This window comes from Pteropus alecto, unplaced genomic scaffold (genome assembly GCF_000325575.1).
Source record: "Pteropus alecto unplaced genomic scaffold, ASM32557v1 scaffold155, whole genome shotgun sequence".
Classification (NCBI taxonomy): Eukaryota; Metazoa; Chordata; class Mammalia; order Chiroptera; family Pteropodidae; genus Pteropus; species Pteropus alecto.
The window spans coordinates 13,494,145-13,517,432 of NW_006438113.1; the positions used below are offsets into that span (position 1 = coordinate 13,494,145).

At 47.7% G+C, this 23,288-nt stretch overlaps 1 protein-coding gene across 1 annotated transcript in view; it reads left to right on the forward strand.

Moving 5' to 3' along the window:
• The first annotated feature begins 39 nt into the window (after window positions 1-39).
• LRRC20 (leucine rich repeat containing 20) overlaps window positions 40-23,288 on the forward strand; it is a 72,411-nt gene continuing 49,162 nt past the window's right edge. The window contains exons 1-3 of the mRNA XM_015592168.2: window positions 40-119; window positions 5,793-5,938; window positions 19,377-19,385. Of these exons, the coding sequence (XP_015447654.1) occupies window positions 5,857-5,938; window positions 19,377-19,385 (91 nt within the window). The 5' untranslated portion in view covers window positions 40-119; window positions 5,793-5,856. The remainder of the gene's footprint in view (window positions 120-5,792; window positions 5,939-19,376; window positions 19,386-23,288) is intronic.

Sequence of the window (23,288 nt, forward strand, 5' to 3'; positions counted from 1 at the left end):
AGCCCGGGGCCCGGCGCGCCCCTCCCTGCCGGCTCCAACGTTCCGCTGTTGCATGGGGCGCCGCCGGCGGCCGAGGGAGCGTGACTGCGCTGCGCAGGGCGCTAGGAGGCATTGTCGCCGTAAGTGGAGCAGAAAGCAGCCTGGAACGGGGCCCCGCGCTTCGTGCCCCGCAAAGTAAACGTAGTTTGAGGCTAAGCTCTGGAGGGGCTGGGGGAGAGAGGGAGAGAAGTGTCCCCGTTTCTGCAGCGTACCCTCCCCTCCCCCAGGTCACCCGGTGTAGAGCAGCGGTGCACCAGCTGCGGCTTCTGCAGTGCCCAGGGTCCCGGCGCCGCACCCGTTCTTGCTTGCAGACTGCATCTGGACCCGGGCAGGCTCGGGGTAGTGGGCGCAGAGGTGCCAGGGAATAGGAAGCTCGGGGACGTGGTCCCGAGCGGGCCTCCATTCCCTGCGGAAGGGTCCCCTGTTGGGAGCAGCTGTATTTCGTCCCTGAAGCGACACTTTCGGGGTTTGCTTCCGCTCTGGGGAGCTGCACACGCCTCCCGCATACGCCTGGCAGCGCGCGAGTCCCCGGACCTTAGTGATCACAGCATTCTCTCCTGTTCCTGCTTTATTCCCTCCAGTCCCCGCCTGCCGGGAGAGCGGAGGGCAGGCAACCAGGAGCCATTGGCTGCGGGTGCCGCGGGGTGGGGTGAGGCGGGCCCCTTGCTCCAGACGCGGGTACCCTGGCCTTCTCCACCCCACTCGGTCCTGAGAGGCGCAGCCGAAAGGTTTTTAGATGCTCATAGGGAAGCGCGAGAGTGCGCTGCGAACCCCGTGGTTCAGAAACAAGGCGCCAGCCGGTCCTGCTCACGCCCCAGCGGGCTCCTTTCCTTTAGGTAGGAAACTGGGTCAACTCTATTCTGGCCTCGTGGGGGCCTTCGGAGCCACTTGGGTATGATCCAGCCCGCCGGCTCTCACCTCCCCATCAGCTTCCCTGCTTGGCGTGGTCCGGAGGATCCGCGGGAGCCAGCGATGGGAGAGCTTGTACACATGGCTCAGGAGGCTCGAGTTGTCCTTCGGAGCAGCTGCCAGGCTCTAAAGTTCCCAAATGACCACACAAGTAACTAAATATAGGAGCAGCTGGTGCGGACGGGGGTGTGCAGCAGCTCCTTTGCACAGATCTCTGGCTTCCAGATAAGGTAGAGTTCTCACTGGTGAGGGCAGGAGCCGTGGCAGGGGTCTGCCTTCAGGGTTTGAGCAAAAATCACCCCCTCCCAGCATCGTATCAGGTAAAACCAGATTACAGATAAAGAAGGGCCTTATTGACAGCTCTCACAAAGCAGGACACTTTTTTTTTCCCCTCTGGCATTTAGTTGATCATATCCTAACTTATTGGCAATGCCTTGTGTGGGAAGTGCTTAACGGTTTGCAAAGACCCCAAAAGTTCTATAATTTACTTCTAAAACCAACCTAGTGAGGAACATGGTATATTTATTTTGCAAATGGGACTGCTCACAACACTGATGACTTTCCAGAACTCTGGTTGGGTTAGGCTGCTCACCTCAAAAAACCTTCCATAACTCCCTGCAGAGAAACGGAGGACAGACGTACAGGAGGGCCGCCAGCTCCTTCCCCTAGAAATCGGGACACACTGACTGCCTGTCTCCCTCTATCATCATTTGGGGTATCCCTGCTCAGCCCTTGTCTCTGTTCCCTCCTCCCAGCCATGCCATGTGCCTTCATCGCAGAGGGAACACATGCTCCTTGGGCCTGGTGTCATGTTCCTACTAGCGCCTGGCTCATTTTGCCTCTTGTCACTGAGTCTCTCTTACCCAATGGGAAACTCATTCTGGCCCATGCCCTGTCTCTGTACCTTGGCTTCCTCAGTATATCTCTTGTAGGAGGTGCCGGAGAGATGTCTATTGGATTTCAACATTTCCTGGGACTATGATACACATTCTGAGGAAAGGGGAGTTGGGCGTGTATGGAGAGGGATAAGTGTTGTTGGGACAGCAGCAGTGTGGATACAAATTTGGACCCTGTGCCTAATGGTGTCCAGGATTTGGAGCACTTTTCTTAAAATTATCTAAGTCTGCCCTTTAGTTCCCGGGCCCAGCTGGAATCAGCAGAGCCATGGGGTTGGGATGCTCCTGTGGTTTCTGTTTCTCTCTTTTAGGACACTCTCTGACTTTCTGCTACCACTACCCCTGCTTGTAAGGTTGACCAAATGCCTTAGAGAGCCCAGAACTTGGGCCTGTGGAGTTGTCTTAGGCCCTGTGTTTGGGTTCCGATTCCAGGAGGACTGCCTTGCATGCCGATTGCTCCCACCGGCCAGCATGATATTTCTTTCATGGGGACTGTGTGAGATTGAGCAGCCAGAATGGTGCTGACATGCTGGTTTTGGTTGACTCAAATTGTTTATATAGGGGTTCTGCATTCCTAGGGGTGGCGCTGCCTATGGGGATTTGCACACAGTCAGAAGTGGGTCCATAGCTCTCTTTGTCACTTATGTGTGACTCAGACAGTTTTTCACTTTCCCCAAAGACAGTTTAAAACAAAAGAAAGAAGAGCAAGCTTTCTTTATTTTCTCTTCCCTCCCCGCACCTTTTTCTCTGGGCTCCTGTTACATGCTAAATAAATTCTTCCTTTTTTTTTTGTCAAAGAGGCCAAGGATTGGGTTGAGGCTGAAGGGAGCAGTCAGTGAAGTTGGACAACTTTGTAGGAACCCTTTTGGGGACCCACTCCAGACTCCTATCATCTCAGGTTTATTTTTCCCCCAATTCTAGGGTTGTCTTACTCCATCTTGGGTCCTATACCACATGGAGACTGACCATCCCCCATTTCACAGCCCCACCTGTGCCAAAGAGTGACAGGCCTTTGCCATCTGACCTGGGAGAGGGATTGTCATCTGGACTTTATGAAGGAATCCTCCTTTGGTGGCAGTGTAGTTTTAGGTAAAGAGTGGGTAATTTCCTAGCCAGTTAGCAAGGGTGATGATTTTAGTCAGAAGGAACCTCTTGGGGATCTAGTGTGCATCTGTGCTGTACCCAGAATATCCTCTGGAATGTAACTTGCTCCTCCTAGTGACTTGCACTGACTCCCAGACTTTACAGGTTGCTCCTGTTCCTGCTTCGGATTCCATTCTCTGACCATTCCCTGACCCACACCATAGGGCATCTGACTGAGCTTGCCATCAGGGGTGAGGTTTTTAATCTAACTAATTTTCATCAGTGGGCTCTATGGCCTAGGCATCCCCACCCCCACCCCACCTGGTGGCAGATAGCAGAATTGCAGGCATAGTGTGAAAGCAGCCTAGACAATCGCACTAGGGTTAGCACAGACTCTGGGCAGCTTGGAGATTTACCTTCCCTTTCCCTAATACTGTGAGGCTAGGAATGCCTCTGTGATGTTGTTTAGAAAGCTATTCCTCATCAGAACCATGAATCAGAGTTATTGCCTGTATTCTTTCTTTATTCTTATGCCCTATACCTAGTACATGCTCAATACATGTTTGTGATTGTTGATGATAAATATTAGAGATGGGGAAAGGAGGGAGTATGGTATGGTAGGAAGACCTGGTTTAAGAGTTAGAAGACCTAGGTTTTTTGTTTTCATTTGTCTGGTTTGTTTCCCTTCTTGGGTCCTCAGTTTTTTCACTTATAAAGGGATTAGACTAAGTCATAAAGATTCCAGCAACATTGTTGTGACTCCGGCTTAGGGGGATGATCTTAAAGGTAGCATGGTGAAGGTTTTGGGTCCAGTTTGCCATAGTCCTTACTCTTCCCTACTGTCCTATCCTGGCCCACTTTGTGCAGGTTGCCCACCTGGCACCATTAGGCATTTAAATCTATGACCCTTCTCATTTAGACAGTGCCTTAGATTTGTTGAGTCAATTGAGTTGTATTTAGATTTGAAACCCAAATGATGGCTATTCATCATTATCTCCATTGGAGGGTACTAACTGCGTATCTATTTTTATTATGTGGTATAAAGTGCAGAAGAAAAACATAGTATAGATCTGCTCCCTGCCCTGAGCTGCCTGTAGGCCAGCTGGGGAGACAAATATGTATGTTTTAAAAAGCTTATAAACAACTCATTAGTGCTACTAAACTGAGGGAGGAGAAAACACTGAGACCTGGGGCAATCAGGGAAGACTTCCTGGAGGTAGAAAGACAGAAATTCTACTCATTCCTCAAAGATGATTCCACTGAGATGTTTGTTCAAAGTCACATGGGTATGAAATGGGATTAGATGCTGGCATCATGTCTGCACCTTTATTGTCTTATCCTCTCAACTGTCATTTATTGTGCACCTATGTGTCCTGGGCTCTGGACGAGAAAGATTTATATATTTTGTTCATTCCTTGTATGAACCCAGCAAGGTAGGTATTTTATTACTAGATCTACTCAGATGAGGAAACTGGGGCTCAGAATAGTTAAGACACTTTTCCAAAGCTTCTCAACTAATAAATGGCAGAGTTAGGCATTAGACCTGTCCTCAAAAAACAGTCTTTTCCCCACTGTATCATGTGTCTCACACCTTCAGTGTCAGCCTCCTTGGTGAGATGCACATACCTACTGAACTCTCCCGTAAGCAGAAGGGTAGGCTTGGCTGGTCTCCACTCAGCCTTGCCTGCCTTGCCTGTCAAGCCGAGCACATGGAGACTTTTTCTAGGCATTTGTTAGCAGCTCTGAGTAATACCCTCACCTCCTTTTTCTCTACCCTTTACATTCTTCTGCCTTTGACCCTCAGAGTGAGTTCATTGGAGCTCCTTGGGCTGTGTGCGAACTGGGATTGGGATCTGTGGGCAAAGAAAGGCATTGGCATTAGCCTCAAGTTTATTCTCTCTGTGGGGTGCTGCTGCTGGTGGTGTGGGTGACTTGTAAAGAAGTGAGCACTGAATATGGAGCTCAGGTGAGCTGATTATTGCCGCTTACTCACTTTGACCTTCGCCAGGTCATTTAGTCGCTCTCTATGTCTGTTTCCTTCTCTAATAAACAAGGAGTTGGCAGCATTTTTAGAGTCCCTTATGTCTTTAACACTTCATAATTTTAATTGTGTTCTTCATCCTTCTTTAAGCGTATTCTCCCTTAGTGATCCAATTTCCTTTCTCCCATTTTCTTACCCCATCTCCTTCTTCCATTGGGGTCTCGCAGATAAATTCAGCATCAGGCTAATAACCAGGTCCGTAGGCTAAAACGATAACCTTTTCTCCATATTGATACATGGGAAAGGAATTCTTAGGGTCCACCCACCCATCACACTGTGAGCTCTGACCAGGCAAGGCTGTGTTTCATTTGCCTTGGTATCCCTACTTCCAGACATACAAGAGGAGCCTGGCAGAAGTGAGGGGGCGAACGGGGAGCTGGAGGAACTGTCTTGGGGGTTTGTGGATAGGGCGCTGGCTCCAAGGCTGTGAGATGGAGGGACAAGTATTTTTTTCCTTGCAGTTGGCTGTGCCCCACCTCCTCCTCAGTGCCCCGCCTATTAAGTGAGTCACAGGCCAGTGCGCACCTGAGTCCTTACACCCGCCTGGCCACTGAATCAGGCCTTGGCTCTGTGTCTGGTGAGGTCTCACGTGCCAGTCCTCCCAGGAAACCAGTAGGGCCGGGCTGCCTCACCCTCTGATGGGCAGATCAGCTGTTCCGAAGGCCAAGCTGGATGTGGCCTGGGCTCTGGGCCCTGCAAGAGGAGGTGAGTGGCCTGGGGCCCTCCCTGCAGGCTTCTAGCAGCCTGGGTTCCTGGGGAGGGTGGATACAGAGGTGGGTCCCTGTCCGGTGGGCGGGCACTTCACAGCCCTGTGTCTTCCCTAGGCGCAGGCCCACCTCGTGAGCAGCAGACCAGCCTGGTGGCTGGCAGCAGGACGTCCGCGTCTGCATGCTGAGAAAGATGGGTGAGGCGGTGGCCAGAGTTGCAAGGAAGGTCAACGAGACGGTGGAGAGCGGCTCTGACACCTTGGGTGAGTGAGGACATGGATTTCCAACTGCAGGGTGCCCCAGAAGTGATTCGTGAAATCATTTCGGAAATGAAATAGGAAGAGAAGATGAAAAAGACAATTTGGCACCCCTTGTCTTGAGGAGCAGTGTTTTATGGAACTTTTATTTCAGTTGTGTTTAGTTTGTGTGTTTACTGGGTCCCAGTGTAAAACTTACTATGGGTCATAGTCACAGAGGTTTGAAAAACACTAAGTGAGGGGTTTCAGCTGCCGGGAGCCTGTCTGCCTGCCCTAGGACTGCGGATGACTCTGAGTGAATATGTTCCCTTGGACCACGTGACAATAGCTGGCACTGCTGAGTCGTCCCATGTCCCAGGCCCTGTGCCGGTGCGTGAGTGTTGCCTTATTGGATCTTTACAACCTGCCTCTGATGGATGATCCTTTCCAGGCCTTGACTAGCCACGGTCTTCAGATGAGGAGATGAAGAGTCCAAGGGAAAGTAGGCTTTTTCTTGGTATCCCAGCTAGGAAGCCCCTTTTTACTTAGTGTTTCACTTGAATTTTATCTTATATATATTTTTGCTTTGAACTGGTCATAGCATAGGTAAATATCTGGTGGATTGACTATCTGGCCATGTGCAAGGATTAGCAGTGCATACAGTGCAATTACGTGTGCGCGCGCGCACATGTGTGTCTCACCCACCGGATTGTAAATGGCATCTTAGAGCCAGAAGTGTGTTGTAGGAACCCAGAGGAGGGGAGCACCATCCTGCCTTGGGGGTGATTGTGCAGGTGGACAGAGTGGGATTTGAGTCGGGCCTTTGGCACACAGAGAGGAATTTCACAGGCAGGTAGGGATGTGTGTACCTGTCTTTCTGTAGGGATGTGTCTGTATCTGTCTTTCTGTCTTACAAAGGAGCATTTCTGTAAAGGCCTCTGCCTGAGCAAAGGCTCAATAACTGGAAACATAGAGTGTTTCTCTGGTCAGGGTGTGTCTGGAATGTAGGCTTCTAGGGCAGGGGGTGGTGGCCCAGGAAGTGGAGGAACACTCAGCTTTCAAAATGAGCACGATCAGCCCCTCTTCCAGGAAGCCCTACCTTGTCCACTCCCTGCTCCCTTCCTTCTCTGTAGCACTCCTTCAGTGTCCTTAGAGGGCAGGGATCCTGCGGTCTTTTACCCTCTCACCCCCAAGAGGCAGAATAGGGTCTGGCACTTTATAAGCACCTGGGGGTGTTTGCTGAGCCTCTGAGCTAAGGTAAGAGGAGCATCTCCTCTATCAGCAATCAAACTTAGAGATTGTCATTGGTTTTGGAGGGAAGGCTCTGGGAGGAGCCTTCAGATGATGAGTAAAGGAATTCCAGAACCCAGTGTTGGTCACTAATATGGTTGTACTCACCCCAGTGCTCAGGGCTCTCCACCACTAATATGTGGCCATTTGAGAGAGGATTCCCGGAGGCAGCAGTGAGGAGGCAGGTGTCCCAGGCAGGGGTAGAGCTGCACCTTAGCTGGAGGAAGGGCCACTGCAAAGATGCTGCTTGGCATAGGGAGGTGATGAGAAATGGCATTTGGCAGATGGAGAGCCTGGAAGACTGTGTTGAGTCTAGGAGTCTAGACTTCAATGTCAAAGGACCAGGGATGGCAAATTCAGTCGCCTCAGCAGGCCAGGTAGGGATTTCTGTAAACTGAAGACTGGACGCCCCACCTGTAGTGAAAAAAACGCGGGCTGTGACCAGCTCCTCTGCACTGCCTGGGGGCCATGCCCATTGAGGAACCTAAACCAGGCCTCCGGCTGCCCTTCTAGACCACCATAGTACCTGGGACTAGAATCCTGCCTGTTTGACACCAAAGCCTAGGTCCTGTCCTCATTATGCTCCCCTGGGGTTGGGGGCAGATGGTTGGTGAATGCCAGGGTTGTGAGCACAGCGAAGGTCTAGTCACCTTGGGAGAGGACTTAAACCCTTTAGCCATGGTAGTCCTGGCCAAAGCTCAAGACTTTCATGTGTCATGTGGTGGTGACGGGGGCTGGATGATAGGGGTTTGGTTTTTCTACCTCTTCAGTACCCAGAGAAGCAGCAAAATATCAGACTAGGCCACTGTGGGTGCCTGCAGTCCTGACCCTTGGCAGATGGAGTTTATTAGGCCCCTATAATCTGAGGGGTCTCAGGCTTAAACAATTAGTACATATTGAGCACCTACTGTATGCAAGGTGCTAGGGGCTCTCAGGGCTATGTGCAAGAGTCCTGGACCTGAGACTAACCCACCACAGTGAGAGAGAGAGCAGTGAGTGACACACAGCTCCATGCCTAGCCATGTCGGACAGACCATAGGTGGTCGTACCTCAGAGGTGAGAGAAGTTACTGGGTGTCAAAGTAGTCCAGGAAGGGTTTCTAGAGGAAGTGGGAATTGAAGTGGGTCTTGAAAGATGGGTGAGGTAATTCAATATGGTTCTCATGTAAAATAACAAACAATCTGAAGCAGCCTAAACAACCAGCACCACAAAACTGCTTAAATAAATTTTGTTACAACTATACAGTGCAATTTATGTTGCCATTAACGGTGGTGCACAAAATTTCATCATATGCTTGAATGAAGACTGGCAAATTCCCATGTATAACATAAATTGGAAAGAAATAAACACAAGGATCCCAAACTATATACATAATAAGATGCTAATTATGTTAAACATGTATATGTACTTAGAAAAAAATTGGAAGGAAATAAAACAAGATGCAAATGGAAGTTATAAAATACTGTTCCGCATTTTTGGAATGTTCTGTGATGAACATATTGCCTTTATAAGCAGAGAAGAATAAGTTTTAGGGGAAGGACCACCTGCCACTACAGACGGTAGAAGTAAAACACATTTCCTAACAGACAAGAGTGACCCAGTTAGTGCCTTCTCCAAACCCCTGGCCCTGAGAATGGAACGGGCTCTCCTCCGTGTCTCTTGTGTGCAGCCCTGGGGCGCAGGCCCAATGGGATGGCTGTGGAGCAGCCACAGGGGTCTCACTGCAGAGTGGGCTGGGAAGAGCTCAGTTACAAGCTGGCTCTCACCTTGCTCAGAGAAGTAACCGTGGTGCGCATCCCTCGCCCCACCCCACCCCCACCCCAGGCACTCGTGGGTGCGCCTCCCGAGCCAGGCTTGCCCCTCCTGCAATCCGAGCTTTGGATCCTAGCCCTTGTCACCCTGCTCCAGGCCTCTTTATTTCCTCTCACCCCAACCCCGCTCCGATAAGTGGGCTCCTTTCCACCTGGCCCTGGTCTGTCCTTCAGCTCGAATTGAAGCCTCTTTCCACTAGCCCTTCACCTCTCCTAAGCATCATCTTAACTCTTCCAACGAGTTGGTGGAGTCAGGGACTCTGCATTTCAAAAATGCTGTCCTCTCTGTTTTCCCCTTCTCTCCCCAAGTTAGCTCTTTCTCTTTGTAAATACCCCATGCCTATCCAGGCTTCCCTCGGTCCCTCTCACCCTTGAGGGCCCTCTCTCTGACCTCGCCCTTCCCTCCCTGGCCTCAGACAACAGTATATCCAGCCAGTAGGCTGCCAGGCCAGGCTGCTCCGCACCCCAAGCCTCTCCAGGGGAGAGACTCACAGATCTGCTGTGTGTTTGGGGGGTGACTTTAAAAAAAAAACAATTATTACTGCAGCAGAGTAGGATTTGGAAAGGCCTGGGAGAGTGTAGGAAGGGAGGGCACAGCTAGCTGGAATAGAGGCTGCAGCAGATATGGGAAGCAGGAAAGACCAGCCTGGATTGGGAAGGAGAGGAGCCAGCATTGATCTGGGACCTGCTGCATGTCAGGGCTCAAACGTTTGATATCTCTTTCCTTCCTTTCTATAGTCTTTTGTACTTTCTGACTCAGGATTCCTGTCTGTGTTCATTTCTAAAAACTTCTGAGCCATTAGCTCTTGGCACGTTGCTCTCCCCATCCCTCGAAGCTGTGTATTTTCTTTCTCTTTTTGTGCTGTGTGCTGAATTTCCTCAGATCATTGTAAGCATTTTACTGGTTTGAATTCATTTAATCTTCACAACAACCCTGTGACTCAGGTGATATTTATATCCCTGTTTTACAGATGGAGAGACTAAGGCATGGAACATTTTTTCTCCAGTGTTTCTAAGTGTTTTGTTTCATAGCGCGAGAGTATCCAGCTGACAAGGGCCATGTTGCTTCTGGAGTAAGAGTTGCCCCATCTTATAGATACTGGAGCTAAGGCTGAGGGTGTGAGTGATTTGCTCGCGACACAGCTGTTTAGAGGTGGAGTCAGGGTTCATTACAGGTGTGTGTGGCACCTAGTCCTGCCTTTCCAGACTCACCCTGCTGACCCCATGAGGGGTGGAGGAAGGAGACCTGAGCAACTCGAAGCTCCCTCTTCCCACCTTTACACTTGCCTCTCCCCTCACGCTGTGGTTGATAGCCTCTTGGAATCACAGTTGCCCTACCCCATTCCTTGAAAAGGGGGAAAATAATCAGAAGCTAATATCTGCCTGGTCATTTAAGATGTCTTAGGTAGAAGCGAGAAGGTAGGACAGACCCCCATGGAGCAAATGTCCCTGTCAGTTCCTCATCTTTTGCACAGCTTCCTCAAGGTGGGTTTGGTGTAACTGCTCAGGGTAATGGGATACTGGTTAAAGATGCATCCTCATGGGCTCTACTCCAGAGCTTCGAAAAAAGAATCTCTGGGGGTGGGGCATGGTGATCTGCATTTTATTTATTTACTTTATACTTTAAACTTATTTTTATTTATTTTCAATTACAGTTGACATTTGGTATTATTATATATTAGTTTCAGGTGGATAGCATAGTGGTTAGACATTTATATGATTTATGATGTGACTTCTCCGTTAAGTCTAGTACCGACCTGGCACCATATATAGTTATTACAATATTATGGACTCTGTTCCCTATGCTGTACTTTACATCCCATGACTAGTCTGTAACTGCCAATTCACACTTCTTACTCCGTTCACCTTTTCATCCAGTCATCCTACCCCACCTCCCATCTGGCAACTATCAATTTGTTCTCTGTATCTATGGGTCTGTTTCTGTTTTGTTCGTTTATGTTGTTCTTTAGATTCTACGAGCCCCACAGATGATCCATGCCTTGAACTATTTATTTATTTTGTTTTTTAAATAATATTTTTGTTTTTAAGAACAGTATTAGATTTATAGAAAAATTGTGTAGGTAGTACAGAGAATCCCCATACACACCATTCCTGTTTCCCTTGTTACTAACATTTTACATTAGTTTGGCACACCTTTTATAATTAATGAACCAATAATGACACATTATTATTAACTAAAGTCCATATTTTATTCAGGTTTCCTTCGTATTGAACTAATGGCCTTTTTTTGGTGTAAGGATTCTCTCCAGATTCTCACGTTACATTTAGTTGTCATGTCTCCTTAGACTTCTCTTATCTGTGACAGTTTTCAGACTTTCCTTGTTTTCAATGACCTACCTTGACAATTTTGAGGAGTATGGGTCAGTTATTTTATAAAATGTCCCTCACCTGGGATATGTTATTCATTTATCAAGATATAATTTACATAAATGAAATTTACCCTTTTTAGTGTACAAGTATGAGTTTTGATAAATACATACAACTGTGTAATCACCACCGTCACAAGATCCAGAACCTTTCTCATCACCCCCCAAAATTCCCTTGTGCCCTTTGCAATCAAATCCTCTCCTGATCCCCAGTACCTGGGAGCCACTGATCTCTTTTCCATCCTTATGGTTTGTCTTTTCTATACTATTATGCAAATGGAATTATACAGTATGTAACCTCTTAAGCCTCATTTCTTTCACTTTAGCTTAATGTGTTGGAGATTCATCCATGTTTTGTTCCTTTTTATTACTAAATGGTATTACATTGTGTGGATGTACCATGATTTATCATTCAGCTGTTGAAGGATCCTTGGATTGTTTGCAGTGTTTTAAGATTATAAAGAAAGCCTATAAACATCCACATACAGGTTTTTACATGAATCAGAGTTTTCATTTTTCTTCGGCAAATACCTGGGGGTGGGATTGCTGGGTTGTATATAGTAAGTGTGTGTTTAACTAGATAGGAAACTGCCACACTCTTCCAAAGTGCTTTGAGAGTTCCCATGCCTTCACATCCTTGTCAACACTCCATATGATTTTTAATTTTATACATTCTTATAATTCAATTACATTCTGTAATTATATCTCATTGTGGTTTTAATTTTCAGTTCTATGATTAATGAAGCTAAGCATCTTCTCATGTGCTTATTTGCCATCCACATATCTTCCTTGATGAAATGTCTCTTCATGTCTTTTGCACATTAAAAAAAATGAGTTGTTTTTTTATTAAGTTTTGATGGTTCTTTATTTATTCTAGGTGCGTGTCCTTGATCAGATATGTGTTGTGCTAGTATTTTTTCCAGCTTATGCCTTGTTTTTCTATTCTTTTTATAGTGACTTTTGAGGAACAGACATTTTTAATTTTGATGGAGTCCAATTTTTCATTTTTCCTTTTATGGATGGTGCTTTTGGTGTTGTATCTAAGAAATCTTTGCCTAACCCAAGGTCACAACAATTTCCTTCTATTGAATCATCTGGGGATACTGGTTAAGCATACAGATTCATGGGCCACACTCTAGAGCTTTGAAAGTAGAATCTCGGGGGGTGGGTCTGATGATCTTTACATTAACAAGAACCCTGTATGATTGATTCTTCTCTCTGCCTTGAATTTTGAGAATCACTGGCTTATTACTATGAATGAAAGAGAATTAATATGAACGTAGATATGATCTATCCCCAGGGAACTGAGCAGCTGCCAGGCTGGGAGCTGAGATAAGCAAGTGGGGAGACCAAGGCTAGTGAGAAAAGGAACTTGCTGCCTCTTTTCCTCCTTTCCCTCTCTCCTTCCGGGGTTCACCCACACTTTGGCCAAGTGCTTTTCTCCTTCTGTACTTGCCAGCAGATGGCGCCTTGTCACCAGCTGAGCAGGTGGCAGGAGAAGCTGAGCCAGGGACTTGACCATGCTGTTCCTGGGTGAGTACCCAGGTCCTGACAAGGGCTTCCACTTGCCCCCCAGCTCACATCCTGTATCTACATTCTTGGATGATCCCCACAGGGATCTGATTTTTCAGTCCCTTTCTCAAGTGAGGGTACTCAGGGGCACTTAGTGTATATTCACTAAGTGGGATGATATCTTCCCTTGGGTCAAAACTGCTGCCAGCTCATTTTTCAGCACACACACATTGAACATCTACTGTGCGTGCCCCACCTGGAGGACTCAAGTGTCCAGGAGTGCCCAGTCAGAAGGGGGAGGCACACACACACACACACACACACACACACACACACACACACACACTACTCTCACTAACCCCCCAATCCTGAGGGAGGTGGGCAGCCAAGCCAGGACTGTGGTGGGAGCAGCTTTTCAGGCCTGATGGGGTGATGGTCTCGGCCCTCGGAGGGGCTTATTGGCCTGCAGTTCCTGGCCCTGAGCCTAGGAGGTTGGTGCTAGAAGGGACTGGGGTGTGTGTTTTGCTGTGATGGCTCTTGGCCTGGGGAGTCCTGAGGGTCAGCCAAGCACAGTCCAGCTCTGCAGGCACAGAGGAGAGAACGAGCTCTCAAGGGGCAGCCGTCAGCCTGGCTGGGGTTAGCGGTCTGTTCACCACAAGATCTGGAAGATCAGATCTGCCATCCTCAGCTCCCTGCCTCTCAACTAGGGAAGACGCCAGGGGAGGGGACAGGGATACACGTTGCAGAGTCCCTGCTGCTCTCCCAACTCTGCTTCCTGCACAGGGTAATGGAAAGGGTGGCGACTAGAGGCCTCTGCCTAAAACTCCATCTGAATTGGGGGGTCCTCATCTCTAGCAATTCTAGGGTTAGCCAATATAATCTAACAGAGCTCCATAACTATATCTCTGGTTCCACAAGATGCTGTGCCAGGGAAGCAGGGACCAGGGGACCAGAGGACAGGGTGGGAGGAAGCCTGGTTTCTCACTGTTTACCCTTTGGCCCTTGTGCTTTGTGTACTACTTACATGTAATACCTATTATTTTTTAATTAAACGTACATATTTTAAAAAGTATTTCTCCAAGTGCAAATGCCTGGGCTAGAGCCATCCCAAGAGCTGCCTTCCAATATTGAGCTGTTCTCTCCCTCCACAGTCCCTCTGTACCTGCAGCTTGGGGTCTAGACAGGCCCCTACTAAGCCCTTTGCTGACCGGGGCACAAAGAGGCAATGCCAGACCACAGCATGTTGTGAAAGGTTTGCAGAAACCCCCACTTAACCCCCTTCCTCACCTGCCTGAACAGAGGGTTCATTCCTACTCACCTGGACACGGCTCTCTGTGTCTACCTTTCCAAGGCCAGTTCAGAAGCAGTTCGAACTCCACAGGCACTCTGGGCATGGCTGACACTAATCACTCGCCTCTGAAATGAGAAAGGCACCCCAAGTCCAGGCCCTGCATTTCTGTACCACAGACTGCCAGTGCTATAGCAGCCTGTACCAGAGAGGCCCTCTGGCTCTCTGAAAGCTCTATGGATTTTCCTTTCCATGCTGGTTATTTGCCATACTGGTTATTACCCTCACACACCACCTACAACCAGGGGCTCACCTCCACCCATTTCTTTGTGCTGGCACATCCTACAGATGCAAGACCTCCTGATCCTCCTCAGTGTTTACCTACCACTTCTGCTACTACAGCCACTGTGCACAGCTTGCTTTCTCCAGAGCCCAAGGATCAGGAAATGTCCATGTTCAGAGGTACCCAGGAGAATGGGCTGGCCCTCCTGGCACCCTGGTTTGACATATGAGAAGGCTGATCCACAGAGATGCAAGGTGACTGCCAAGGTCATTCAGTAAGGTCTCGACTGAGCTGAGACTCAAGTCCAGCCCTCTTGACTCCCAGGCCAGGGCTTCTCCCACTACCCCACAGTCTTCTCCTGATAGTACATGTATGGGCTCCCCAGGAACCTGCCACTTGCCAGCTTTCCTTACCCTCACCCCCACCCCACCCCTCAGTGCCCCAAGTAACCAGCACCAGGACGATTTTCCTAGAGGATGCCAATGGCTAGGTATATCCTTAGAGAAGCACGTGCACACGTGTACCAGGGATGCATGAAGGAATGTCCATGGAATGCTGCTTGTGACAGCCCTATATGACGGCAAGCAGTGGCATGGATTGATACATTGTGGATGGTTAGCTGGTGTCTCGAGGCTTTTTCAGGACTGTTTAAGGCAGTGGTGGGACAAGACCCCAAAAGCCCTAAGGTTGTGGCCCAGGTCTGTCTGTTGGGGGTCCCTGAATCCCCTTCTAGAACTTTGGAAGCTCCAATGTTGCTGAGCCCCACCTGCCCCCATCCAGCCTGCTGTGGACCTCAGACTTCTGGAGGGAGGATAAGAGTGGGGGTCAGTGCGGGGCAGCCTCAAGCACAGCCGACCTGTTCCTTGGGTTCCTGTTCACTGCAGCGCTGCCTGACACAGCGTCAGTGCTCCGAATGCACCTGCTGCATGGGTGGGCGAATTCCTTCATCCCATAGGTACAATCACTCAGTCTTCTCCCTTTTGTTCTCCCCGCTTGTCATTCTTCTGTCTGTGGAAGTCACCCCAGCTGTGAGAACTGGTCCAACCCTGAGAGGTCTCCAGGGAAGCCCAGTGGGAGATGGGGTTCCCTGCACAGCAAGGAGACTGAGACCTAGATGACACAGTGACTTGGGAAGATGACACAAGCCCTGGAGTCAGGCCACTGGGCAGTGAGCCGATTACATGGGTTGTAAAGTACTTGCAGAAGATAAAGTATACTAAATAAGGAAGAATTCTGCTCTTACTGTCCTGAGTTGTATACACACTGGATATTGGTTTAGCATCTGTGCTAAGGGGGTTGCACAGAAGAGGTGGGATTTCCGCTGCACTTTAGAGGGTGGAGCCGGTTTAGGGGTGTAGGTATGAATGGGAGTGAGGGAAAGGCATTCTAGGTTAAGGTATCTGAACAGAAGCTTGACAGCATGCAAGCAGGCACTTGCGACAGTATTAGCACGGAAGAATAAAGGGAGCCGAGGTGGGAGGGAGATGGAGGTTGGCTTCAGATCTCAAACGACCCCCAGTGTCACGTTAAGTAGTTTCTACAACGAAGTCCTATCTTACACAGGGGTTAGGTTCTAAAGAGTCTGAAAAGTGAAAATCACCTGGAGTCAAAATGACCCATGAATAATAATAAGCTCACACTTATTTAATACCCACTTTGTGCTAAGCTGCCCAAATTGCTTTACATAGGTTTCATTCATTCCTCATTACAACCCTGTGGTTTCGTCTTCATTCAGCCTTATGAGGTGGCTGCTATTATTATCCCCATTTTCCAGAGAAGGAAACTGAGGCACCGAAAGCCTGAGCAACTTCCCTAGGGGCACTTTGGCTGCAAGTTCAGGTTCTTATTCCCATGTTGGCCAACAGCATGGGATAGATGCTTGATGGCGGGGAGCCAGGAGAAGTTGCTGGCTTGTGGATAGAAAACTCATGTTGCAGAGAAACATGGACCTTCAAACACTCAGCATCTGAAGCAGCATTTCAGTAAGTTACATGGAGGCCTGAGCCGCCTCTGCTGAACTTGACCTGGGCAGCTGTGGGGAGCCCCAGGCAGTTTCTGAGCAGGGAGTGACATGGTTCAGGCAGGGTTCAGGAGGATAACTGCTGTGCATAGGATGGATGTGAGACCAGCAGAAGGAAAACCAGGAAAGAGGCACCTTCCGTGTGCCAGGCCTATGTTGGTGCGGCTTTGTTCTGAGTGGGGCCAACGGAAGGAAACAAGTGAGAAGGGAGTTGGGGGTGGCAGTCGATTTGTTGTGGGGGCGTTCAGTTTGGAACCTGGTCATGATGAAACAGAAATACGAAAGTCTGGGCCATTTGGGATGGATAAAGAATTCTGATGAGTTGGGGTCCCCGAGGGGCACCCCTGAAGAAGCGCACAGCAAGGGAACTGGAGATACCAGCATAGCCAGCTAGAAATGATTTCCACAGAAGCACTGCGAGGGGCCCTGTCTGACTCAACCCCCACCCTAATTCTGGGGTCCCTGACAGCCTCAGCACCTCCTTTACCCCTCCCTCCAGCACAGAATAACTAGCTGCCTGGCTACGTGTCATCAGCACTTGAAACAGCATTTTTTGAATGAGAAGAGAAATATTCTTTGAAATCATTTGGATAGTTATGCAGCTTCAAAAAATATGTGTTGGCAGAAAAATGAAAATGTTCCACCTCAGAGAGATAACCAAATAGATAATTTTGTAGCATCGAATCTTGTGTTGCTCAAGTATGAAAGCGTGAGCCTTGTGGAGGTGACTAAGTGAGGCTGAGGCATTTATTAAAATCAAATACTTCCAGAAATGCAAACATGGCTCTGGGTAATGACGCACCCGGGGACGCAGGTACATGATGCCAGATCCCGGCAAAGACAGTCATTCTAGAATGAAGCCCCTGGCAAACCCTGAGCTGTAAATGTGGTGACACAGACTGAAACGCGTGATCTCTGCTTTCCTATAGAGGTTAGGAAATTGTGATTTCTTCTGAGAGACAGGTGCTGCAAAATGTTATTGCCTTTTAATGAGGTTAAATTTAAGAGCCTTTTAATTGGCATCTGCCTCATCTTGGTTGATTGTTTTACTAAGACTCATCATTTTTGTCATGCACTAATTTATTCCCGGGATTCCTTGTTCTGTGAAGCTCATTTCAACAAATGTGTATTCACTGTGCGCTGTATCTGCGTAATGCTCTGCAGAGGATGAGAAGGTGAGAGGAAAAAGAGGGAGCTAATTATCGAGCTCTGGCGGTTGTCTCAGTTAGACTGTGTATTTCCCGGTATTTCTGTCTGGGCGGTCCTTTGGCCAGATCTTCCCATGCCCTGCTCCTTCTCTTTATTCTTGTCTCAGTTAAATGTCACTTCTTCTGAGAAGCCCTCCCTGACCATCACTAGTGAGGGTTGCCCCTGCCCCTGCCTTAGTTACCTGCTCTCTCATTACACTGTTTTATCTTCTTAAGAAAGTATCACTGCTTGATTCTCTCTCAGGTATTTGTCTGTGTTCACTGCTGTTCTCCCCATACTAGAGTGTAAGCCCTGAGTCTAAGCCCCAGAGGTCAAGGACTCTGTCTTGCTCACTGCTGTATCCTCAGACGTGGCTGGCATGTTCTGGGTACTGAGGAAATATTTGTTAAATGAACGATTGCATCTGATTTTCTCAACAGCTTTGGATAGGTGGTATTTTCACATTATTCATAGAAGGGGAAACTGAGGCTCCAAGAGCTGCAGTGGTTTGCCTGGATTCTTACAGCCAGCAAATCTTGAGTCTGTTGGCTACCCATGCCCTCTGAAACATGCCACCTGCCTCAGTGGGACCTAATCCCTGCTCTCAAGGAGCTCTCTACTCAGCCAGGAAGAGTGACACAAACAAATTAATAACTCTCACATAAGACACGTAGGATAGGCACCTGATAGAAGCAGCAGACACATGATCAGGGCTCAAGGGCAGGAGCAATTACATCAGTTGAGGACATGAGCAAAGGCTTTGTGGAGAGGCAGCTCTGAAATAAGACCTTGTAATATGGTGTTGATGGGAGAGGTTTTTGAGGCTAGGGGAATAGTGCCAGCAAAAACAGAGGTGAGAAATCGAAGAGAGTTTGCAGGGAACAATGAGTAGCCTGGCATGGCCACTCCTGGCATGGTAGGAGTTTTGATGAAGAGTCTCAAGAGGGACATCTAAAAGGGAGGTCAGCCACGGATCCCTCGGCAGGAATGGCCGGCTGCAGAGGGTGGGTTCATCCCATGTGACATTGGAATCCTGAAAGTTCTTGAATGGGAAGAGGTGTTCAGTATGGGAATGGAAAGGTGGGGGCAGCGTACAGGGCCAGGGAGAGGGATTCCTCAGTAAAGAAATGGCTATGTCATTGTCAATGTGGATTCCAGGGTTTTAAATCTCATTTCAGGGGACAGTAAAAACATATTAGAATAATCATGTCTTTGCTGCAAAGGACATGGTTCTGGCTGTGAAATCAAACCCGAGGCAGATATTAATTCATTCTTTTCTTCGTACCCCAAAAGGGCATTACCAAAAGGGTATACCCCCATTTTACAAAGCGGATCCCAAGAACAAGCTTCCTGGTGGGGATGGGTATAGTTAAGTTCAGAAGTGTTGGCCCAGCTTTGTGCTAGGCCTGAAGGGTAGTCAGCAGGAGGACACATGCTCCTCTAGTCAAGGTCACCGCTCATGGATCCTGGGGCAAGTCTGCAGATATTGACCAGTTGGGAGGAGATGGTCCAAGACAAGCACTAAAGCAAATGTCCTGAGACTGGAGATGAGGTGATTAGAGCACACTTCCTGGGACAGGTGGGGCTGGGCTGACAAGAGGATTTATGGGGGCAGAGAGGAGAGAAAAGGGGGTTCCAGACTACGGGAAGGGCGTGAGCCAAGTCCTGGTGGTGAGTCAGCTCGAGAACTGGCAGGTGGACCCGGTAGACATACAGCCGTTGGCCAGGCACTGGTACAGGGCTGGGTCAGATGCTGAGTGCAAGATGACACTTGGAGGTGTTTGTTTCAGCTTCCTGGGTTCATTCAGTCAGCCATCTGTGACTTCAAGAAGCCCAATTACTGCTCAGGGAAAGCATTTCTTACAGGGCTGGATTTCTTATTATGTCAGTCCCTGAACAATTGTTTGAGGAAGAGAAGAGGTTTTGTAAAAATCTAATTAGTCCATGACTGTGCAGCTCTGTTGTGCCTGGGGCACTGCCTTGATTGGGTAAGTGTAGTCTCTCTTGCTGTCAGCCTCAGCCCCCTCACACTCTGCCCTGCTCAGAAGTGGGCTCCAGGCTAATTGGGCTATCTGGTATCTCGTCACCCCTGGAGATGCCCACACGTACATGTGATCTCCTGCCCTGTGGCCAGTGCCTTAGCTGTGGCAAAGGTGCCACCAGGTCAGTCCCAAGGCTTCTCTCTGCCCAGCAAGTCAGACCAGGGAAATTTATTTTGAGATGTGCATTGGTCCTTACTGTGGATTGGGTATGGTGCCAGGCACTGGAGGGATTAGGGAGGTTGAGAGGTGAAAAAACACCATCCTCGCCAGCAAGCGACAAGTGTTTGCCTCCCTTTGAGCATGTACATATGACATTTATGGTTTTTGCCACTCTAGAGGATCAGTTCTACTCTAATTCATAGGTGGAATAACATGATCAACTCAAAGTCGGGCTGCCTTAGTTTGGAGCCTTGCTCTGTCATTTACTAGCTGTGTAACCTTGGGCAAGTTACTTGATCTTTCTGATCAAATTAAGTCTGATCTGCATTAAGTCTCAATTTTCTCATTTCTGAAAGGTTCTTACTTCTAGAGTTTGTTGTGGGGATGAAAACTGTATAATGCCCATCAATGTTTAGAATGGTGGCCAGCATTTACCCAGTGCTATAAAATATTAACTATGATTATTGTTACTGAACATTTTTCTTTAAATGAATTTGGCTTAAATAAAAATTTAAAAAAACTTTAGCATTACTATAAATGGAAAATTGATTTAATGTCTCATTAATATTTGATAGCCATAAAAATAAGTATGAAAACAAAACACTATTATGAAATCCTAGGGGGGGGTGTGTGTATGTGTGTATGGCTTGAATCTGCTTCCCCATTAAAAAGGGAGCAAAGCAAGGACTGGAGTTATGATGGCCAATTTGAAACTGAGAGTTTGAAATGGGACTTTCTTACTGTGTGGCTCATTGTCATTTGTACAGTGATCACCATCTAAGTCCTGCTTCTCAGAGTATGGTCTGAGGACCAGCAGCATCAGCATCACCAGGGAGTTGGTTAGAAATGCAAATTCCTTGGCTCTACCCCAGACCTGCTGAATCTGAACCTACATTCTAACAAGATCTCCAGGTGATTCATGATACAGTATAGTCGGAGAAGTCTGCTCTGTAGTCTCCTGTTTTGTGCATTCCATACTTGGAGAGTTCATTCCCTGTACTGCACACATGAGTTGCTTAATGCCCAAGAATGACCTGCTCCCCTGAGTCACTTGATGAGTTAAGGACAGCAGCAGCTCAGAATGTAGGTCTAAGACTAGCTCTGCAGGGCAACATTCCCCAGTGGAAGTCAAGCTCCATCCCTTCCTTACTTACTGTGTGACCTTGAGCAAATTCTTAATCTCTCTGGGCCTTAGTTTCCTTATCTGCAAAAGGGGACTGGTAATAATGCCCTCCCTCACAGGTTGTTGTCAGGATTAAAAGAGATAATGCTCAGTCAGTGTTGGCTACTGTTATCCTTGGAGAAAAACTGGGTTCCTGCCTAGACCTCTCCAAGGTCTGGCTCAGCATGTGGCCTCCACTTGGACCAGCTGTGGTTGCCACAGAGCTGTTGCTGGATGCACTGCTGATATTGTGGCTGCTGTTTCTCTTCCCTTTTTTACTTACGTGTTAGAGTCATTGATTGAATTAAAATAATTTAATATCTCAAATCGGTGATTGTATGTCATTTGGTTGTACTGTGGGGGATTTACTTTTGATTTTACTTAAATATAAGGGTTTTTTTGTTTGTTTCTTTGTTTAAGGCGGTTGGCAGCTTGCTAGGAAGAAGGAGGAATTTTTTTGTCAAGTTTCAGATCCCACAGTAATACACACAATTGTCTCTTTGTCATGAGGGTGTTAGAATAAGTGAATGTCAGGGATCCTCTTCCTCCGTCAGGGAGCAACGAAGCTGAGGCACATCCTTGAAATGGATTTTCATGTAAAACAATGTCTTTGTATCTTCCTAGCAGCATCTCCTATTTACTGAGTGCACACTGCCATACTCTGTGCTAAGTGTCTTGCAGACATTTTATTTTATGCTCAGAACAATCTGTTAGTTGGATCATCTTGTCCTCATTTTTTCTTAAATTGAAGAATAATTCACATACCATAAAATTCACCATTTTAAAGTATAACATTCTGTGGTTTTTAGTATATTCATAAGGTTGTGTATGGTTGTGTAACTATTAACATGATCAATTTTAGAACATTTTCATCTACCCCCAAAAGAAACCCAGTACCATTAATCAGTCACTCCCTATTTTCCCATCTCCCCCAGACCCTGGCAACTACCAATCTCCTTTCTGTCTCTGTGCGTTTGCTTACCTAGACATTTTAGATAAATGGAATCATGCAACATGTGGCCTATGGTGACCGGTTTCTTTCACTTTGCATGATGTTTTGAGGTTCATCTATGTTGTATCAGTACTTCATTCCTTTTTATGGCAAAATGTTCTTCCATTATAGGGAGATACCACATTTTGTTTATCCATTCCTCAGTAGAGCTATTTCTACTTTTTGGCTATCATGAATGATGCTCCTGTGAACATACACATTCAGATTTTTGCATAAGTTCTTGTTCTCATTTTATTGAAGGGGCCACTGAGGCTGGTGTTAAATAACTTGCCTGAGATTCCGTAGCAAGGAAGCCTCAGCCCAAGAAAAGCCTCAGTTTGGATCCTGAGGAAGAGAGCTCTTGGGCCCACGTTGCAGCCACCTCTTCCTTTTTAGATTTCTGGGTCTTGTGTAGAGAGTGTCTTGATGTTTGATGTGGTAGCCACTGGCTGGGGGGCCAGAAGCTCAGCTTTGTTCTCTGAGGCAGACAGATACTCTGCAGTCACGTCGTTTACTGGAGAGGATGGGACCTCTGCAGCAGGTCAGTGAGAAAGCACCTTGAGATTCTGGATTCCCAGTGTGCAGCATTTGTTGTTGGGGTGCACTCTGCAGTAGCCCCTCTGAGCTTGGCCTAGATGGGATTTCAGCTCCATTCAACCTTTGCCCCAATCAGGACTGCTCTCCATGGACCCAGACTTCTTGGCACTTGCGGGAAAATGTTCCCCATGGGTAGCTGGATGTTAGGGATGTTATTTTCTTTAAACTGAGGATATTTGTAAGAAGTTATAAGTGTTTGTGTAAAAATATCACACAACATAAAGTTCTATAAAATAAGAAGTAAAAGAAACAATTCCCCTAAACCCATGGCTACGTTCAAGCTAAATGGTCTCTCCAGGTTCCCAGAAGATGCCGTGCCCATTTCCCCCTTATCCTGAGTGTCTTTCTGCCCTTCTGTCTAACTACCTGCTTGGGCCCAGTATAAGTGCCATTGTGGTGGAACTTTCTGGACTCCTGCAGTTTTCAGTGAGCTCTTCCTCCTCTACCTTTTCTCTCCAGGTAGCATGATCTAGGGAAAGGCTGGGAAAGGCTGCTCTAGACATCGAGAGTTAAACACTAGCAAAATCCCTGAAAGTAGTTGTCTCTAGGGAAGCGGATTTGTCAGGAGGGAGTAGGGCCTGGGCTCCTATTTGTCTCAAATCTTCTAGAGTTAGTTAGCTCTGTAAATGTTATGCACAAGTAATTGT